The 21,353-nt window shown below is 37.7% G+C and overlaps 1 protein-coding gene across 6 annotated transcripts in view; it reads right to left on the reverse strand.

Moving 5' to 3' along the window:
- The window catches only part of DNAI7 (dynein axonemal intermediate chain 7), an 88,253-nt gene extending 66,913 nt beyond the window's left edge, over positions 1 to 21,340 (reverse strand). For 3 of the 6 annotated variants that reach the window (XM_044941257.2, XM_044941256.2, XM_006064282.4), the window contains exons 1-4: positions 21,040 to 21,340; positions 17,529 to 17,546; positions 1,751 to 1,835; positions 17 to 108 (exon numbers count right to left, since the gene is read on the reverse strand). In XM_044941257.2, the coding sequence (XP_044797192.2) occupies positions 17 to 108; positions 1,751 to 1,835; positions 17,529 to 17,546; positions 21,040 to 21,042 (198 nt within the window). In that variant the 5' untranslated portion in view covers positions 21,043 to 21,340. Of the gene's footprint in view, positions 1 to 16; positions 109 to 1,713; positions 1,836 to 17,528; positions 17,547 to 21,039 lie in introns of those variants that run through there. The other 3 variants (XM_006064283.4, XM_044941255.2, XM_006064285.4) reach the window with 3 other exon arrangements.
- Between the last annotated feature and the right edge of the window lie 13 nt (positions 21,341 to 21,353).

Consider the following 21,353-nt stretch of genomic DNA (forward strand, 5'->3'; position numbering starts at 1 on the left):
ATTAATGTTTACTTACTTTTGCTTCAAGTTTTTGCAATTTTTCATTCTCAATTCGTTGTATTTCAAGTCTTTCCATTTCTTCTTTTTCATATTTCACACGTGCTTCCTCTAAAGAACAACAGCAAGAAAATTTTTTAGTCTGTTTTTAAGCGCTTAAAGCGACTTCAAATATTTAAGATATAGTGGTGGTAGAATACAAGATATAAGTCACAACCTTTATCATGTGGCAGAAATAAAACTGCCAGATTTCAAAAAAACAACACGACTCTCAAAATTTCTGGCCCACAATTAAATTTCTCTTCTCCAAAAAGTTTAAAGCAATATAATAATGATTTTAATAAATGAAAAGTGACAGATCTATCATGGGTAATTAAAAAGAGGTAAAATCTTCAAATTTCCATAATCTCGTGCAATCCACACCATCAGAAGTCACTACCTAAATTTTCTCTTGCTTTCACTGTTAAAAAATAAAACATGAAATATACGTTAAAGAATATGAGTTTAACCCAAAATAATAAAACATTCCCCAAGCAGTAGGTCCTGATACTGTATTCTTATCATAAGTCACCTAAACGATTTATATGATTATTAATAAAAAATCAACTTGGAAACTAATGTACTGGTGGTGCTCAGTTGCTAAGTCATGTCTGACTCTTTGCGATCTCATGGACTGTAACCCCACCAGGCTCCTCTGTCCATGGGATTTTCCAGGCAAAAATACTGGAGTGGGTTGCCATTTCTCCCTCCAGGGGATCTCAAACCTGCCTCTCCTGCATTGGTAAGCAGATTACTTACCACTGAGCCACCTGGGAAGGACAGACATTTAAAACCCAGTATGAATCAACGGATGTTCTTCATGTTAAAAGATACAACTATCTGAACTATTCAGATTTTTAAAGTCACTTTTCGGTATTTTAAATAACCAAATTTTTATTAATTTCTATAATTAATTTCCTGAAATTCTTTAACAAATGAAAATCCTCTTTAAACTTGACAAATAGATATTATTACACTGTAAGAACTTAGGCTGCTCTGTGTGTTTCTTGCTAGTATATATTTCCCATATTTAATTTGAGTTTAAGAATTCTTACTGCACAATCAGCACCAAAGCTCTCAATTTAATCACTAATTAATGATATAAACACTTTAAGATAGGATTGCCATATTTAGCAAATAAAAATATAGGATGCTCAGATGAATTTGAATTTCAGATAAATAATGGACTTTTTTTTTTTGGTTCAAGTATATCCTAAATATTGCATGGATAAATTATCCCAAATTATCCACTGTTATCTGAAATTCAAATTTAACTGGGCATCCTGTATTTTATCTGGCAACTCTCCTTCAAGATATATCTGACAGTGATTGGTGGGTAAGCTTTAAAAATAAACAGCTACTATAAAACACTGTTGTTTAGTTGCTAAGTTGTGTCTGACTCTTTTGTGACTCCATGGACTGTAGCCCACCAGGCTCCTCTGTTCATGAGATTTCCCAGGCAAGAATACTGGAGTGGGATGCCATTTCCTTCTCCGGGGGATCTTGCTGACCCAGGGATTGAAACTGTGTCTTCTGCATTGCAGGAGGATACTTTACCACTGAGCTACCAGGGAAGCCCATTATAAAACATTAAATTCAAAAAATTAAAAATTTTGAAAATTGTCTTTAAAAAGTGTTGTCTGGATGACAGAAATGCCAACCTATTGTTAGCATTACCTGCATATGAAAATAGTTACCACTGTGTGTCTTATACCTTCCTCTTTTTGTCGTTTCTCTTCTTCCTCTAGTATCTGCTTCAACCGGTCAGCTTTGGTGATTTTCTTTTTCTTACTGCCAGACTTAATAAAGGTCACAACTTTTAAAAAGGTTATTAACATGTACACAAACTACTTAAAAGCACTTTTACTTCCATGAATCTAGTCCTCTGTTTATTCAAATAAGACTGCCTATTAAGTGCAAAGCCTTGACTCCTGGTCGTAAGGACAAAATACAGAAACAGTAGGAAAATTAGCATATAAATTATTCAAAGGCAAAATTGACATTGACAAGTATATACCATTTAATTCTATCATTCCCAGGTTTCACATCTTTTAAGTGGTGTTAAATAAAATCTCACTTCATTTTTGTAAGAATGAGAATAAAATATATGTAAAAATATATTTAACACTGCCACATGTCTATAAAAATTAATTTTTTTATGACTAACAGATATGAAGAGTTATTTTGCAAGTCTGGAGTAAGGAGAAATTATTTCCAAAAGCTGGGGTCAAGTAAAATTTGTATAGAACAGCTAGCTTGTAAGTCTGTGCCCCGAGGATTTTAATACTTAGATATGAAGGGAAGATACCCCCAGGAACGGAAATGCAGGCATAAGCTATGCAGGCATAAGCTATGCAGGCATAAGTTGGGAGAGGACTGGAATGGCCCTGGGAAAAGACCCCAAGAAGAGGAAACAATGGACTCCAGGATGGAAAAGAAGGCCAGAGCCTAAGCCATGGACATTGGACATTATTCTAAAAGAATTGGAAACCCCCGAGAAGTTTTTGAGAAGATCTGTGGCTATTATCTTGAAAACTAACCTGGTATTAGGGGGGGAATAATTATAAAGATACCATCATTTTGGTGACTATTAACAACTTACAAAGTCATGATACTGGAAATGCAGATGGAGGATGGATCCAATAAATATTGCACAAGCTAACTTATTTGATAATGATTAGAGCTTGAGGCAAGAAGAGGAAAGGAATCAGAGAAAAGTCAGAAAGGAAGAACAGTAGTCCAGAAGATGCAAATTAGAAAGAGGAACTGCTTAGAGAAATTTATATACAATTAGTATAAAATGCTGGTGGAGCATCCAGGCAAGGCTTTCAAGCATGACATTGAAGAACTGAGGTGCAGAAAAGAGATTAGGATTACAGAATACAGATTTGAGAACTACCTTGGTGATGACACCCTCCCCGCCATTTTCCTTACAGGAGAGTATAGAAAGAGAAGAGCACAGTCTAAATTTAGAAATCAATTGTGTGGCTAATCCTTGGGATATACAGACTCCTAGATGACCATCTTCTCTTTTTGGCTCACCTACTGCAGAATGCACCATCGGAATCTCCAGTCCACTAGCCCTGTCACTTTTCCACCATTCATCAATCCCCTCTTCCCATACTGTCATTTCTTACCCCAGTTAGATTTCACAGTTCATCACCATTATCACTAACATATATCTCCACCTCCCCTATGTTCCTCTCCCTCTGAGAAGTTCAGCTGGCAAATTCCTAGTTCTAGTTAAACTCAACTCTTCATTTATTCTGTGCTCGTCATAGGGGCAGCTGAACCTTACCAGAGAAAAATACATGAGCTCAAATTTGTGAGTACAAATTTTAAACAGGCTCTAAGCACCATCCAGTATACCTCATGGAAGAGTTGACTCATTGGAAAAGACTCTGATGCTGGGAAGGACTGAGGGCAGGAGGAGGAGGGGGTGACAGAGGATGAGATGGCTGGATGGCATCACCGACTCGATGGACATGAGTTTGGGTGAACTCCGGGAGTTGGTGATGGACAGGGAGGCCTGGCGTGCTGCGATTCATGGGGTCACAAAGAGTAGGACACGACTTAGCGACTGAACTGAACTGAAATGATTTCATTCTCCTCACTCTTCAAACTTCCAAAATCATCTTCTCTTTCCTACTCTCAAGTGTTGACCTTACCTCTTAACATCACTAGAAACTTTAAGAGTGTAAGAATGTTAGTTGCTCAGTTGTGTCCGACTCTTTGCTACCCCATGGACAGTGGCCCACCAGTCTCCTCTGTTCATGGAATTCTCCAGGCAAGAATACTGGAGTGCCCTTCTCCAGTGGATAGTTCCAACCCAGAGATTGAATCTGGGTTTCCTACATTGCAGGTAGATTCTTTACCATCTGAGCCACCTGGGAAGCCCAACTTTAAGAATACACACCAAATCTTTGAACCTACCTCTATCTTTGCTTTCCTTCCTGTTATCCGTGGATGGATTGCATGTACCTCTTGCTCCTGAAAGCTGAATCTCCCACTTTTACACTGGATCCTATCCCTTACTATCTATTTAAGATTTGGCTCCTGTAATTAACACCTCTCAGTCTTATCTGCCTCTTCGCAACCCCATGAACTATACAATCCATGGAATTCTCCAGGCCAGCATATTGGAGTGGGTAGCCTTTCCCTTCTCCAGGGCACCTTCCCAACACAGGGATCAAACCCAGGTCTCCCACATTGCAGGTGGATTCTTTACCAGCTGAGCCACCAGGGAAGCCCCAGTTAACACCTCTAGTTATTCACAGATTTCTCCCTCCCTTTTACTTCCCACTCTTTTGCTCCAATGCTGTTACCTTTTATATTAGACTGCCTAAAGGGAGTTGCCCACTGCTTCTACGTCCCCATTTTCTGCATGCTCCATTCCAATCAGGCTTTCATTTCTATTGTACCATTTAAGCCTCTCTTGTCATGGAAGCTTAAGATAGTCATGTTTCCAATGACAATGGCCAATTTTCAGTCCTCGTTTTGTCATTATCATTTGACAAAGTTTTCTTTCTCCATCTTGAAATATTTTCTTCATTAGGCCATCAGGTTGATACTGATTTTGCTTCCTTCCCCTCTTCTTAGACTTCTTTTCTGGCTTCTCCTCCTCAGATGTAGTTGATCAGTAACTTTCAAAATTATTTGTTCATATCCCTTAAAGAATTTTGAAAAGCTATGTACCCCTTCACACATTTTTAAGCTGACACTGAAAACTTTTAACCACAAGTTTAAATATGTAAAATAAAACTGTAACATCACTCTTTTAAATATTATATTCATCATTTTAAAATATACCCAATGGATCTACATAATATAGTGATTTAATGGCCAATTTCATTTAAAAATATGAATAAGCTTTTTTTTAAAATAAAAGTTTTCTAATCCTTTTTTCTTTGATTTCATATTTCCATTCCACTCACCCCACAGAATCTTACCCTAATGTAATACACTTGAAAAACTTTTGCTGATTTTCCTATCATAAATAGGATATGGAAATATTATAAAAATATGTATGAAACTTTCAATTTCCTTGACTCTAACTTTCTAAGCAATATAAATTTTGCTCTGGATTGTGTTAATTTTTTAATTATTTTGGTATACAATTGAATAAAGCAACATTTTATATTACAAATTTTTGTAAGTAAATATTAGCACATAAACAGTAAAATTTTACTAGATAAGGATTAATGTTAGCTATTGATGAAGAAAATAAGGATTCAGACAGATTCTATTTTAATTTTTATAGATACAGAAAATGAAAAATCTAGTTTATATTAAAAGGCAAATGAAACAGGTTACAGCTATATAATGCAATTTTTCAAAGTATTTCCACAACAGATGCCAAAAATTATATTGACTTGCCAAAAAAATTACTTCTACACTAATCACTAATTTTGGTGATGATGTTCTCGTTTTTCTTAAAAGTATTCCTAAACAATATAGTTTTCTTACTTTTGAATTTTACATAAATCAAATTCTATTTTTTGAATACAACTGCAATTTATTAACTTACTGTCATTAAGTATACATAACAAAAAATTACTATTTTAACCATTTTTTAGTGTGCAGGTCAGTGGCATTAAGTACATTCACATTGTTGTACAATGCTCACCACCATTCACCTCCAGAACTTTTTCATCATCCCAAACTAAACTCTGTATCCTTAAAACATTAACTCCCAGCTCTGCCTACAACCCAGCCCCTATTGATCACCATCCTACTTTCTGTATTTATGAGCTTGATTACTCTAGATATTTTCTGTAAGTAGAATAATACAATATTTATCCTCTAGTGTGATTTACTTCTTTAGATACAAATTGTACATTGAAAGATTCATTCAAGGCGGGATATAGCCGCAGCTGTGTATTTTCATTGCTGAATAGTAACTCATTATTTATCCATTCTTCTACTGATTGACATTGGATGGTTTCTAGTTTGTCACTATCATGCATAGTGCTGCTATAAACCTTTAAGTGTATGTATCGTGGTGTCCACACAGGAGTTTCTCTAGTGTATACACCTAGAGGTAAAACTAGTGGGTATGTGTATTTGAAATTGAATTTTCCAGAGTAATTATTCCAATTTACACTCCCATAATCATTATCCTGGTCAATATTTGTTAATGTCAGTATTTTGCTTCTCTGGCAGTTTTTTGTTTATTTAAAATCTGGCAGTTTTTTGTTTATTTAAAACACAGATAATGCTTATCAGGGTAAGGAAGTGCCCTATAACCTATTAAGGTACAGTAATTGAATTTCTAACTCAATCTAATTTTATTAACTTAATTTCTTACATTAAACCAATTCTGTCACCCTGAGATAGGTTGAATTGGGTCATGATTTTTTATCATTCTATATACTTCCAATTGAGTGGACTAATATTTTGTCAGTAAGAAATTTTGCATTTATGTTTGTGAAATGAATTTCAATTTTCCTTTCTCATACTATTTCCGGGTTACCCAGGTAACTCAAAACGAATTAGGAATATTTCCTCTTTTTCCATGCTCTAGAATAATTTGTAACAAAATGAAATAATTAATCTTTGAATGATGAACAAGCTATCAAAGACTTACAGACCTAGGATTTTCTTTCTGGGAAAAACTGAAGCCACTAATATAATTTCTTACATGATTATAGGACTTTCAGGTTTTTGACTTCTTCATGAAACATCTTAAGAATTTTTTTCTATTTGCATAATTCATCTGAATTTTCTAATTTATTGGCATATAAATCTCTTCAAATTATGTCATTTATTATTAAAATCATGTCTCTCTTTTCATTCATAAAACAGGCATACTCTGGAGATACTGCAAGTTTGGTTCCAGATTACCACAGTAAAGTGACTATTGCAATATTGTAAGTCACAAATATTCTGGTTTCCCAGTACATATAAAAGTTATGTTTATACCATACTGTAGTCTATTAAGTGCACAATTGCATTGTGTCTAAAAAAAGGTATGCACCTTAACTTAAAAATACTTCATTGCTAAAAAAAATGCTGATCATCACTAAGCCTTTCAGTTCAGTCAGTTTAGTCACTCAGTCACGTCCCACTATTTGCGACCCCATGAACCGCAGCACGCCAGGCCTCCCTGTCCATCACCAACTCCCAGAGTCTACCCAAACCCATGTCCATTGAGTCAGTGATGCCATCCAACCATCTCATCCTCTGTCGTCCACTTCTCCTCCTGCCCTCAATCTTTCCCAGCAACAGGGTCTTTCCAAATGAGTCCTCTCTCTGCATCAGGTGGCCAAAGTATTGGAGTTTCAGCTTCAACATCAGTCCTTCCAAAGAACACCCAGGACTGATCTCCTTTAGAATGGACTGGTTGGATTTCCTTGCAGTACAAGGGACTCTCAAGAGTCTTCTCCAACACCACAGTTCAAAAGCATCAATTCTTCGGCACTCAGCTTCCTTTATAGCCCAACTCTCACATCCACACACGACTACTGGAAAAATCATAGCCTTGACTAGACGGACCTTTGTTGGAAAAGTAATGTCTCTGCTTTTTAATACACTGTTTAGGTTGGTCATAACTTTCCTTCCAAAGAGTAAGCATCTTTTAATTTCACAGGTGCAGTCACTATCTGCAGTGATTTTGGAGCCCAAAAAAATAAAGTCAGCCACTGTTTCCACAACTATTTGCAATGAAGTGATGGGACCGGATGCCATGATCTTAGTTTTCTGAATGCTGAGCTTTAAGCCAACTTTTTCACTCTTCTCTTTGACTTTCATAGAGTAGTTCTTTAGTTCTTCTTTACTTTCTGTCATAAGGGTGGTGTCATTTGCATATCTGTGGTTATTGATATTTCTCCTGGCAATCTTGATTCCAGCTTGTGCTTCCTCCAGCCCAGCATTTCTCATGATGTACTCTGCATATAAGTTAAATAAGCAGGGTGACAATATACAGCCTTGATGTACTCCTTTCCCAGTATGGAACCAGTCTGTTGTTCCACGTCCAGATCTAACTGTTGTTTCCTGAACTGCATACAGATTTATCAAGAGGCAGGTCAGGTGGTCTGGTATTCCCATCTCTTTAAGAATCTTCCACAGTTTATTGTGATCCACACAGTCAAAGGCTTTGGCATAGTAAATAAAGCAGAAATAGATGTTTTTCTGGAACTCTCTTGCTTTTTTGATGATCCAGCGGATGTTGGCAATTTGATCTCTGGTTCCTCTGCCTTTTCTAAAACCAGCTTGAACATCTGGAAGTTCACGGTTCACATATTGCTGAAGCCTGGCTTGCAGAATTTTAAGCATTATTTTACTAGCATGTGAGATGAGTGCAATTGTGCAGTAGTTTGAGCATTCTTTGGCATTGCTCTTCTTTGGGATTGGAATGAAAACTGACCTTTTCCAGTCCTGTGGCTACTGCTGAGATTTCCAAATTTGCTGGCATATTGAGTGCAGCACTTTCACAGCATCATCTTTCAGGATTTGATAGCTCAACTGGAATTCCATCACCTCCACAAGCTTTGTTCTTAGCGATGCTTCCTAAGGCCCACTTGACTTCACATTCCAGGATGTCCGACTCTAGGTGAGTGATCACATCATCATGATTATCGGGGTCGTGAAGATCTTTTTTGTACAGTTCTTCTGTGTATTCTTGCTGCTGCTGCTAAGTCGCTTCAGTCGTGTCCGACTCTGTGCAACCCCACAGACGGCAGCTCACCAGGCTTCCCCGTCCCTGGGATTCTCCAGGCAAGAGCACTGGGGTGGGTTGCCATTTCCTTCTCCAATGCATGAAAGTGGAAAGTGAAAGTGAAGTCGCTCAGTCGTGTCTGACTAGCGACCCCATGGACCGCAGCCTACCAGGCTCCTCCGTCCATGGGATTTTCTAGGCAAAAGTACTGGAGTGGGGTGCCATTGTATTCTTGCTACCTATCCTTAATATCTTCTGCTTCTATTAGGTCCATACCATTTCTGTCCTTTATTGAGCCCATTTTTGCATGAAATGTTCCCTTGGTATCTCTAATTTTCTTGAAGAGATCTCTAGTCTTTCCTATTCTATCGTTTTCCTCTATTTCTTTGCATTGATCGCTGAGGAAGGCTTTCTTATCTCTTCTTGCTATTCTTTGGAACTCTGCATTCAAATGGGTATATCTTTATTTTTCTCCTTTGCTTTTCACTTCTGTACTTTTCACAGCTATTTGTAAGGCCTCCCCAGACAGCCATTTGGCTTTTTTGCATTTCTTTTCCATGGGGATGGTCTTGATCCCTGTGTCCTGTACAATGTCACGAACCTCAGTCCATAGTTCATCAGGCACTCTATCAGATCTAGTCCCTTAAATCTATTTCTCACTTCCACTGTATAATCATAAGGGATCTGATTTAGGTCATATCTGAATGGTCTAGTGGTTTTCTCCACTTTCTTCAATTTCAGTCTGAATTTGGCAATAAGGAGTTCACGATCTGAGCCACAGTCAGCTCCCGGTCTTGTTTTTGCTGACTGTATAGAGCTTCTCCATCTTTGGCTGCAAAGAATATAATCAGTCTGATTTCAGTGTTAACCATCTGGTGATGTCCATGTATAGAGTCTTCTCTTGTGTTGTTGGAAGAGGGTGTTTGCTATGACCAGTGTGTTCTCTTGGCAGAACTCTATAAGCCTTTGGCCTGCTTCATTCTGTACTCCAAGGCCAAATTTGCCTGTTACTCCAGTGGCACCCCACTCCAGTACTCTTGCCTGGAAAATCCCATGGATGGAGGAGCCTGGTGGGCCGCAGTCCATGGGGTCACTAAGAGTCAGACAAGATTCAGCGACTTCACTTTCACTTTTCACTTTCCTGCATTGGAGAAGGAAATGGCAACCCATTCTAGTGTTCTTGCCTGGAGAATCCCAGGGACAGGGGAGCCTCGTGGGCTGCCGTCTATGGAGTCGCACAGAGTCGGACACGACTGAAGCGACTTAGCAGCAGCAGCAGCCAGGTGTTTCTTGACTTCCTACTTTTGCATTCCAGTCCCTTATAATGAAAAGGACATTGTTTTGGGGTGTTACTTCCAGAAGGTCTTGTAGGTCTTCATAGAACTGTTCAACTTCAGCTTCTTCAGCATTACTGGTTGGGGCATAGACTTGGATTACTGTGATATTGAATGGTTTGCCTTGCAAACGAACAGAGATCATTCTGTCATTTTTGAGATTGCATCCAAGTACTGCGTTTCAGACTCTTTTGTTGACCATGATGGCTACTCCATTTCTTCTAAGGGATTCCTGCCCACAGTAGTAGATATAATGGTCATCTGAGTTAAATTCACCCATTCCAGTCATATATATATATATATATATATATACACACACACACACACTTATTTATTTATCATACTACCAAACAGTACAAGTACTTTAGAACATCTTAAATAATCCTTCCCCAACCCAAATACTGTCACCCTGCTTATTTAACTTATATGCAGAGTGCATCATGAAAAACGCTGGTCTGGCAGAAGCACAAGCTGGAATCAAGATTGCCGGGAAAAATATCAATAACCTCAGATATGCAGATGACACCACCCTTATCGCAGGAAGTGAAGAGGAACTAAAAAGCCTCTTGACGAAAGTGAAAGAGGAGAATGAAAAAGTTGGCTTAAAGGTCAACATTCAGAAAACTAAGATCATGGCATCCGGTCCCATCACTTCATGGGAAATAGATGGGGAAACAGTGGAAACAGTGTCAGACTTTATTTTTTGGGGCTACAAAATCACTGCAGATGGTGAATGCAGCCATGAAATTAAAAGACGCTTATTCCTTAGAAGTAAAGTTATGACCAATCTAGATAGCATATTAAAAAGCAGAGACATTACTTTGCCAACAAAGGTCCATCTAGTCAAGGCTATGGTTTTTCCAGTAGTCATGTATGGATGTGAGAGTTGGACTGTGAAGAAAGCTGAGCACCAAAGAATTAATGCTTTTGAATTGTGGTGTTGGAGAAGACTCTTGAGAGTCCCTTGGACTGCAAGGAGATACAAACAGTCCATTCTAAAGGAGATCAGTCCTGGGATTTCTTTGGAAGGACTGATGCTAAAGCTGAAACTCCAGTACTTTGGCCACCTCATGCGAAGAGCTGACTCATTGGAAAAGACTCTGATGCTGGGAGGGATTGAGGGCAGGAGGAGAAGGGGACGATGGAGGATGAGATGGCTGGATGGCATCACTGACTCGATGGACGCGAGTCTGAGTGAACTCTCGGAGTTGGTGATGGACAGAGAGGCCTGGCGTGCTGTGATTCATGGGGTTGCAAAGAGTTGGACACGACTAAGCGACTGAACTGAACTGAACCCAAATACTGTTTTCATATATTTTTAATAACAGTTTTACTGAGATAAAACTTATATGCCATACATTTCACCCATTTAAAGTATAGAGTTTAATGGTTTTTAGCACATTCAGAGTTGTGCAACCACCACCATAATCAATTTTAGAACATATTCATCACTTCCCCCAAAGAAACCCCTTACACATTCACAGCTTCCCCCCCACCAACATTTCCTCACAACCCCCTAGATCTATGATACCACCAGTTACTTTCTCTGTATTTCATGTAACTGGAATCATACAATGTATGGTCTTTGGTAATCAGCTTTATTCATTCAGAACAACATTTTCAAGCTTCTTCCATGTATCATAAAACTTCTGTTTTATGGCTGAAAAATATTCCATGGTATTATAAGATGGATATACACATTTTGTTTATTTATCAACTGATGACTATTATGGGTTGTTTGTTGTCATGTATTTCAGTTTATTTTTTAAATCTACATGTCACTATTAGGATTACTGTTTTATACCTTACATAAATAATCTGGTTTGCAGGTGGAAAACACAATTTTTGCTTGAGAAAATGCTTTTAATTTGGCCTCACTGCTGTGTGACTTTCAGGATCTTAGTTCTTCCCCAACCAGGGATCAAACCCAGGCCCATGATGGTGAAAGCAGAGCGTCCTAACTACTGGACTATCAGGGAATTCCCTGAGAAAACATTTTTATTTCACCTTTGTTTTGAAAGATGATACAGAATTCTAAATTGTCAGTTATTTACTTTCAGCACACTGAAGACATCACTCCACTTTTTTTGACTTCCATTGTGGCTGTTAAGACCAGAAATTCAAGATTTAATCACTTCTACAAAAAAAAGTTGGCTTAAAACTCAACATTCAGAAAGTTAAGATCATGGCATCTGATCCCATCACTTTATGGCAAATAGATGGGGAAACAGTGGAAACAGTGAGAGACTTTATTTTTTTGGCCTCCAAAATCACTGCAGATGGTGACTGCAGCCATGAATTAAAAGACGCTTACTCCTTGGAAGGAAAGTTACGACCAACCTAGACAGCATATTAAAAAGCAGAGACATTACTTTATCAACAAAGGTCCATCTAGTCAAAGCTATTTTTTCAGTAGTCATGTATGGATGTGAGAGTTGGACTATTAGCTGAGCACAGAAGAATTGATGCTTTTGAATTGTGGTGTTGGAGAAGATTCGAGAGTCCCTTGGACTGCAAGGAGATCCGGCCAGTCCATCCTAAAGGACATCAGTCCTGAATATTCATTGGAAGGACTGATGCTGAAGCTGAAACTCCAACACTTTAGCCACCTGATTCGAAGAACTGACTCATTTGAAAGAACTGACTCATTTGAAAGAACTGACTCATTTGAAGAACTGACTCACCTGATGCTGGGAAAGATTGAAAGCAGAAGGAGAAGGGGATGACAGAGGATGAGATGGTTGGATGGCATTACCAACTCAATGGACATGAGTTTGAGTGAACTCTGGGAGTTGGTGATGGACAGGGAGGCCTGGCGTGCTGCAGTCCATGGGGTTGCAAAGAGTTGGACACGACTGAGCGACTGAATTGAAATGCAAATACTGTCATGAAAAAGAGTTTTAGTGCTTCTTTGGGTCCTACCTTAATTTAGGTTTTTTGCCTGATAATCTCTTACTGTTTTATCAGCTCTTAGGTGCTTTTAAGATGATAGTTTTGATCTATACATATATATTTTACTCAGCATTAGTTATTGTTTGCAGCAGAAAGGTTGATCTAAAATGTCTTAAGGCCAGTATGATTGAAAATGGGAAAGTCAAAATAATATTTTTGAAACAAATTTATCTTACCACTTGTTTTGATTTTAAATTGATCAAAACTGTAAATATAAAACTGTAGATTTTGCTCTTTCAGAGTATTAAAATAGGTCTATTTATCTAATTAACAAAACCCAGCCTTCAAAGTTAAACCAACTAGCCATATCATACTTACTTTATATCAGAGACAGTTTGACTTCCTGTTTCTCTACAAATAAATATGCTAATATACATCATCATGATAAGCTCTTTTTTTATTATAAGTCACGTATGAGTCAATTACATTTCCTCACACTTTGTTTTAAAAGATGCAATTACTTAATGTCTTGAACTTAACACCATTTATATTTTAGGATCAACACTGAATGTTCAATAGAAGCTAGGACTCAAATTTCAGGCAACCAAGGCCTCTTTGTGAATATGGTGCTCCTAAATTAAAATAGGATATACATAGAGATATGAGCGATAGGGTCCCCTTTTAGCTCATTCTTTATACTTCCATGCCTAGAGGTATTTGGGTATCAGTCTCAATGTATTCAAGTAAAATCAATTCAAATTAAAGTATTTGGAGTTAACCTGTACATTCATGAATATTTAAGGGAGTTTTTCCTTATAATCCAATCAATGTCTTCTGCTAGTTCATGAAGTACAGTGGTTTCTGAAGAAAACATATTGATGTAAAAGCAGTTGATGCGCCTTTTAACAGTGCACCAGGAGTTATAACCTTTATGATAGTCTTATACAGCTTCCTAGTTTTTGCAATGAATAACACTAATTTAAATTATATGAAGTTTCAAAGGCAACTTTAAGGTCTATGTAAAAATATTAAGCTAATTTACATTTTTACTGATACTTTTCATCTTTCTTCATTAAAAAATTAATGTTATTACTTTTCCAGCTTGGATATTTTATCAATAAATTACACTGTGAGAGGATTTTTCTGCATCATCACTTGACAATAAAATTACAAGCAATGCCACTAAAGAAAAATTAATACCAGCTCCACCACTCCACACTACAATATATAGGACATTCCGAATATCTCAGTATTTCAAAGGCCACATTTCACCACTTACTTGTAAGACAGATAAAAACAAGAAGTCTTTGGTGCCTTGATTAAACAATGCTTTGCCAACATCAGAATTCTGAACTGTCCTATAGTTTCATAGTCAAGGATCTAGGGCAATGAAGCATGTAAGACTTAGAATGGATGAGACACATGCCTTTGTTTTATAAAGCAGAAGGAAAGATGCAATGGCAAAAGGACAGGACTTAAAGACAGTAGATTTTTTTTTTCCAGGAAAGAGTTCACCTTGGCGTAAAGACTTCAGACCGACACTGATGCAGCAGCCTCCTAACCGGCACTCCTACTTCTACTCTTGCTTCCCTACAGTGAAGTTTCCAGTGACCATTTAAAGATGTAAATCAGATCATGTCACTCTTCTGTGTACAACTCTCCCACACTCAGAATAAAATCCAGGCATTTCACCATAGCCTACGTGACTATGAATTGGCTCCTACTTCTCTCCCACAATCCTCTGCCCACCCCTCCACCCTCACCATCCCCCACTTCATGTTTTATCTTTCATTTTCTATTTTGCTCACTTAGATTCTAACCACCAAGTCAGTCCCAACTATGGATCTTTGCAATAACCGTTACTTCTGCCTAGAATGTCATTTCAACCAGGTCTCTTCTCAAACTTTAGTTCTTTACTCACCCTATACGAAATAGCATCACCATTACACCCTACCCTACATTTCTCACTGACTCCTTTCTTGGTTTTCTGTACATTCCAAGCAATCTAAAGTTATACTTTTTTCTTCACCTCCCCTCCCCAGACAGAATGCAAGCATCATAAAATTAAATCGCTCTCTTCAGGGATATCTGCACCTTCATGTGCAGTGAGATGTCATTCACAAGTCAAGACTGAAAACAACCTCAGTGCTGTCAATCCACAGATGAAGGGATAAAGAAAATGTGATGTGTGATGTGTGTGTATGTATGTGTGTGTTCTCAACACATGTGTACTCATACAAAGTGGTAATTATGTGAGGTGATGGATGTATTAATTATGTGAGGTGATGGATGTATTATATTGGTAATCATTTCATAATATTTACATACTTATGTCAAATCATTACATTGTATACTTTGAAATTTACATGATGTTATATGTCAATTATATCTTAATACAGCTTGGAAAAAAAGAATGTAAGTTTCAAGAGGACAGGGACCCTTGTCTTGCTGCTGTACTCTTAACTACCTAGAACACTGCAAAATCAATGAAGCAACTATTTTTTCATATGTTTGCAAGGTCTTATATACAAGAGTCTTCATTTCTATCTTGTATGTGGTAGCAAAAAATAGGAACAATATAAAAATCATAGACATACTTCCATGAAATGTGATACAGCTGTGAAAAGAAGTGATGCAATCTCAATGTGCTGAAACAAAAAAAGGTCCCCAAGATATATTTACTCCATAGAATCTATAATGCCCTTGAATGTAAGATGTACCTTTAAATTATTATAAATTATTATAAACTGGTATAAATTGTTATACCAAAAAAGGAAATAGATTACATTCCCAAGATAGAAATGTAAAAGAAGATGACTGTATACAGCTGGATATTAGGTAAACACAAATGAACCCACGATACAGAAAGACATAGCAAGGAAACTTGCATCTATCAATCCTGAAAATGAATAGAAAGAAAGAAAAAAAAATCCCTCAAAATTTAAACCACAAGCCAGTTCATGAGTCTGACTTATATCATTAGTGTGGTCCAAAAACCCTCAAGAAGAGAATTTAAAGTAGTACTGGGTTGGTAGTAAGCCCATGTGACTGACAGAAGCAAACATCTCTGGAGGAAAAAGATGTCAATTCAGGACTACAATGATTGGAAGCTATTAGCAACTGTAAGATATATCTCAATTTCAGTCATGTTAAAATGTAAAATGTAAAAAGATGAGTATCCTAGAATTAATAAAAATACATCATTAAGTGAAAACTTTTCATATTTAAAACAATGCCCCTAAGATTTCACTATCTAAAGCCAAAAATGAAATGTCCACACAAACTAATAAACTACTGTAGACCCATATATAGATGATTGTAGTCCTCCAGAATACTCCCCATAAGAACGTGCTTTATAAATGTTGCTCGGTTATATCCACAGTCCCTAACACAGTATCAGGTGGGTAGTGGGTTCAAGAGACTGAGAAAAGCAAACACTGACGGGACTCAACAGTATTTTTTGAAAAGATGTTTAACTGTATAAATACCAAAGACACATTTATAGAAGCATTTCTTCTTAAATAATCATAGGCCCAAGTGTTTTAAAGTAATGGTAGGGCAAATGGGGTATTATATATTTATTCAACAAATATTCAGTGAATTTCTACTATGTGCCAGACTAAACACTATGGATCCAAAAATAAATAAAACATGTTCTTGACCTTAAGCAGCTCACAATGAAAAATTATTACCATAAAATGACAGGTATTATAATTGAGGTATGTTCTAATTCATGTGCTATTAGAACATAGTACAATTGATTTCACAAGAAAAAATGATAGGAAATTAACAGAGTGGTGACTCTTCCGATATGACTTAAATCTGGCATTCCAAATCGAAATCCCGTTGGGACCAGAGAGGTAAATAATGAAAGAGATTTGGTCATAGTCTGGGCTACAACAAAAGGGGAAGCATTTCCAAAAAGGGGTAGCTGTCACTTGTCTAGCCAACTGTTCCCTTATGGGGACAGTGTTATCAGGTTGCCAATTTTTTAAGAATAGAAATCACATTTTTTGCATGATAATCCTTTGGCAACTGATTAAAAAAAGAACTTTTAGGTTAAATGAACTATGTATATGTTTGCCAGTAAGAGACTATAATCTATGCTTTAAAGTATAAATCTACTCAGTGAAGAGAGAAAAAGTTACTTGAGACATCTTTTAAGGAATGGAAATTTTAACAAAGCACAGAAAAATTCAGTACATGTTACCATGCAACCCATTTAGAAACATACTATCTTAGGATTCACTTTTAAGTCACAGAAGGTTTTGGATCTAAATTTTTATGGGTCTACCTGAAATGAAGAAAAAGCTTCTTAATCCAAAATTTTCTAGAGCACAAATAATAAAATACTTTCAATCTAGACACAAGTAAAAATTAAAGCCTATCTTAAAAAAGTCTTTGTGAAATTAGAACCATTTTTCTACATCAAATTTGAAATATGTCCTGTTATTATAAAGGATTATTCAATGATTTAGATAGCATTAATGTCTAAAAATTAAGCTTAGTAAACTCTATAAACTATAATACAGCTACCAGAAAATGTTTAAAAATTCTATTTGTACAATGTCAGCTCTTTAAAACTATTTTGAGAAATAATTTCTACCTACCTTTTTTGCTTTGGGAGCCTAAAAGTTGGAAAAACAAAAGAATTGATAAATTTAAAAATAATTTATACATTTTAAACAAAAATATCATGATTGCCTAACATTGTAAAATTAAGATAAGCTAGGTAAAAAAGACAAGGGAACTTTCTGTACCCTCTTTGCAGATTCTCTTTAAATCTAAAATTATCTCAAAAGGTTTTTTTAGGAAAGAATTCAGACAGAAGTACAAGTCTATAAAACACTATGATAGTTCACCCACTGAAGCATCTTTTGTAAGTAAATTTTACACTTTCTTAAGACAATCAGTGATCCGTGTTTAATGAAATATCTGATTATGAAACAGAATACCAGTCAAGAAGGCACTGATTTAAAGGGTTCTAAAGAACAAGAAATCATTGACTAAGTATTGGTATTAACGTCCAGCCTAAAAGTGTGGGAATGATTTCACATCACAGAGAAATAGTCATTCTATCAAGTCAGATTGCTGATTTTATAGGAAAAGAATTGGTAATTTAAAACAGGCAAAGCTATGACAAAGAGATTCTATTCAGCAACGTGTCCTAAAGCAGAGGTATGCTTTTTTAGATCTTAGAAAGTACAGCATTTCAATAAATATTTACAAGTATTTTTTAGTAACACTACTTGTAATTTCCTGATTTGGCCCTTGTGTTCACTAGATTTCTGGTAAGGAATTTGTAGGGGATCATGTGACTGTAAGATGATATACTTTCCACATTTGAAGACTAGTACAAGAGAAGTTATGGTTCAAGCCATAAGGTTATCACTATATAAAATATAAATGTTAAAACTGACATCAAGCAGTAGATTATATGTTCTTATAAAGTGCATATATCTCATTAATTCATTCAACAGGTATTTATTAATGATTTACACACAAAGTTCTCTGAGATACTAGAGATGACATAAATAAGAATGGTGACTCGACTCGCACAATTTTTACAAAGGTGTTTTATTTTTACCATACTTGCTATCATTAATAGTTAACATATGTCCACCTTGAAATAAATTCTATACAGCAGAATATGTAAACAACAATGGCCATGTTCCAAAGCAGCCACATTTTAAAGGTGGGCAAACTGTCGTCTCTCATTAATGCTTTTAATGTGAGGCAGGTTTGGGATAAGTACATATAATCAAGTGAAAATGAAAAGTCACTCAGTCGTGTCCGACTCTTTGCAACCCCATGGACTATACAGTCCATAGAATGCTCCAGACCAGGATACTGGAGAGGGTAACCTTTCCCTTCTCCAGGGGATCTTCCCAACTCAGGGATGAAACCCAGGTCTCCTGCATTGCAGGCAGACTCTTTACCAGCTGAGCTGTAAGGGAAGCCCAAGAATACTGGAGTGGGTAGCCTATCCCTTCTCCAGAGGATTTTCTCAACCCAGTTATTGAACCAGGGTCTCCTGCATTGCAGGCAGATTCTTTACCAACTGAGCTATCAGGGAAGCCACATATACTCATTCTTCCTGCAAATCATAAGAGCATCCAGTAGTAGAGTAGTTCTCAGAGAGCATAAGCATCACCTGGGATGCCTGATAAAAATGCATATTCCTGGCCTAAAAGTGTACATACTCACTTCTCTCTCCCCATAAGTAATTCAGTTCATGGTGTGAGTTGAATTGTGTCCCCTCAAAATTCATACATAAGTCCTATCTCCCAGTGTCTCCAAGTGTTTCCTTGTTTGGAAAGAGGGTCCTTGCTGATGTAATTAAGATGAGGTCATACTGGAATAGGGTGGACCTCGGATTCAGTAAGACTGGAAACCTTGTAAAAAGGGGGAAATGTGGACACAGACACACACACACACTCAGAGAACACCAAAGAATGGGATAATGCTGCCACAAGACAAAAAGTAGCAGAAGCTAGCACCTGCAGGGTGAGAATAGCCTTGACAACACCTTATTCTAAGACTTCTAGACTCTGAAACTATGAAACAATAAATTTCTATTGGTGAAGCCAGTTAGTTTGTGGTATGTTGTTACTTGGCAGTCCTAGGAAACTAATACTTAGATCTGGAGTCCAGTCTGTTCCTGGAATCTGCATTTGAATTGGTATTCAAGGCTTGCGTGCATACTAAGTCGCTTCAGTAGTGTCCACCTCTTGTAACCCCATAGGCTATAACCTGCCAGACCTCTCTGTCCATGGGATTCTCCAGGCAGGAATTCTGGAGTGGGTTGCCATGCCCTCCTCCAGGGGATCTTCCCCACCCAGGAATGGAACCTGTGGTTCTTATGTCTCCTGCATTGGCAGGCAAGTTCTTTACCACTAGAGCCACCTGGCAAGTCCATTCCGGGCTTATTCCAATTTTCCAGAAGCCACATTTTGAGAAAGACTGCCAAAGGGATCTAAAAACAAGAAACTTGTGTACTGGTTGGAAAATGATAAATAGGTGCCTATTCCCTTAAGTTATCAGCAGCTTTAAGTCAGTTTAAAATCCATTTACTTTCTGTTCTCCCTGACATAAACGCTCTCCACACTCTGTTTCTTCTCATTACTTCCGGTAAATTCATCATACTATAAAACACAGCTTGAAAAGCATTGCTCTGCTCTTCCCATCCCCCTTTCCTCTCCCGCCCTAATTTTAACATTCCCATCTTTGTGTTACTCCGTCGTAGTCACTTCAATGATTACAGTTATAAAACTGTATTGTAATTAATTTGCTAAGTCTGTCTTCCATACAAGGGAGAGATTGTAATTATCACCTTTGTGTACTTCGTTTCAGTCTAGTGCCAAGCACAAAGAGTATGCTCCATATTTTCCCTTAATTAATGAATTAAATGATTAATTACACTTTCCACTTCCATCTAGTTTTAATCACTGGAGAAGATGGAAATCACGTTTAAGAAAATGGGAAACGAGAACATGTTATAGCTACATGTTGGTCTGTGTTCCTGGAGAAGACATGACAGCTGAAGCGTGCAGAAAAACAAAACAAGAAGCTTTATCATACTTAAACACCAGGCAGGTTGCAATACTCTGAATCACAAAACAATTCAAATATCCACAAAAGACCACACAAAATAACTTTTCAAAGCAGAGTAAACTGCAGCAGCTTTCAATTAATTGCTGAGGTGGCCAAAAAAAAAAAAAAAAAAACAAAACCCTATGCATTTCCACCAAGCTGCAATTAAAAAAAAAAAAAAGCAATTTCACAGGAATGTCAATCACGACTAGGAGTAACTGAATTGAGACGAATATTTGAATTTAGCAGCAGCTGGAGATGAAAACATCAGCTGATCTGATTAAAACACCACAAACTGGCCATTCCCCATTTGCAGAAACTGGTCTGGACTCTCTCTCCGGTCCATCTGACCCCGAATGGAAGGCCATACTTCAGGAGAGGTCCATCCCCTCTAAGGATATGGGGTCTTTCCTAAACCGACTCGCTCTCCTCTAATAAAATATGACAGGCTCTTGCCATATCATTTAACACGGCGCAAGAGCATCAATGATCGCCCCTTGACCCTGCTCCCCTACGTTCCCTGCTCACCATGCTGATGCATACACGACCTCAGTAGACTGCCAAGTGTGATCTCCGGGTTGTGTGGACAAACGCTCCCGCGTTGTCAGGACGACAAGCCCCGCCCACTGGCGCCCCAGGGCCGCTGCGGAGAGCCCGGCGTCTGAGTTCGCGCAGTCGCGCTGGGGTTCTTCCGGACGGCGCCCTACCCACTTCCCTGACAGGTTGCTCCGCCCCGCTACAGCCTGCCGCCCGCCTAGGTCGACAGCCTCTGGCGTTGGAACTGAGGTTTGCGTTTACGGCTGCGGCGTGCCGGAAAGTGCGTGAGTGCCGCGCCGGGGAGT

Source organism: Bubalus bubalis, chromosome 4 (assembly GCF_019923935.1).
Source record: "Bubalus bubalis isolate 160015118507 breed Murrah chromosome 4, NDDB_SH_1, whole genome shotgun sequence".
Taxonomy (NCBI): Eukaryota; Metazoa; Chordata; class Mammalia; order Artiodactyla; family Bovidae; genus Bubalus; species Bubalus bubalis.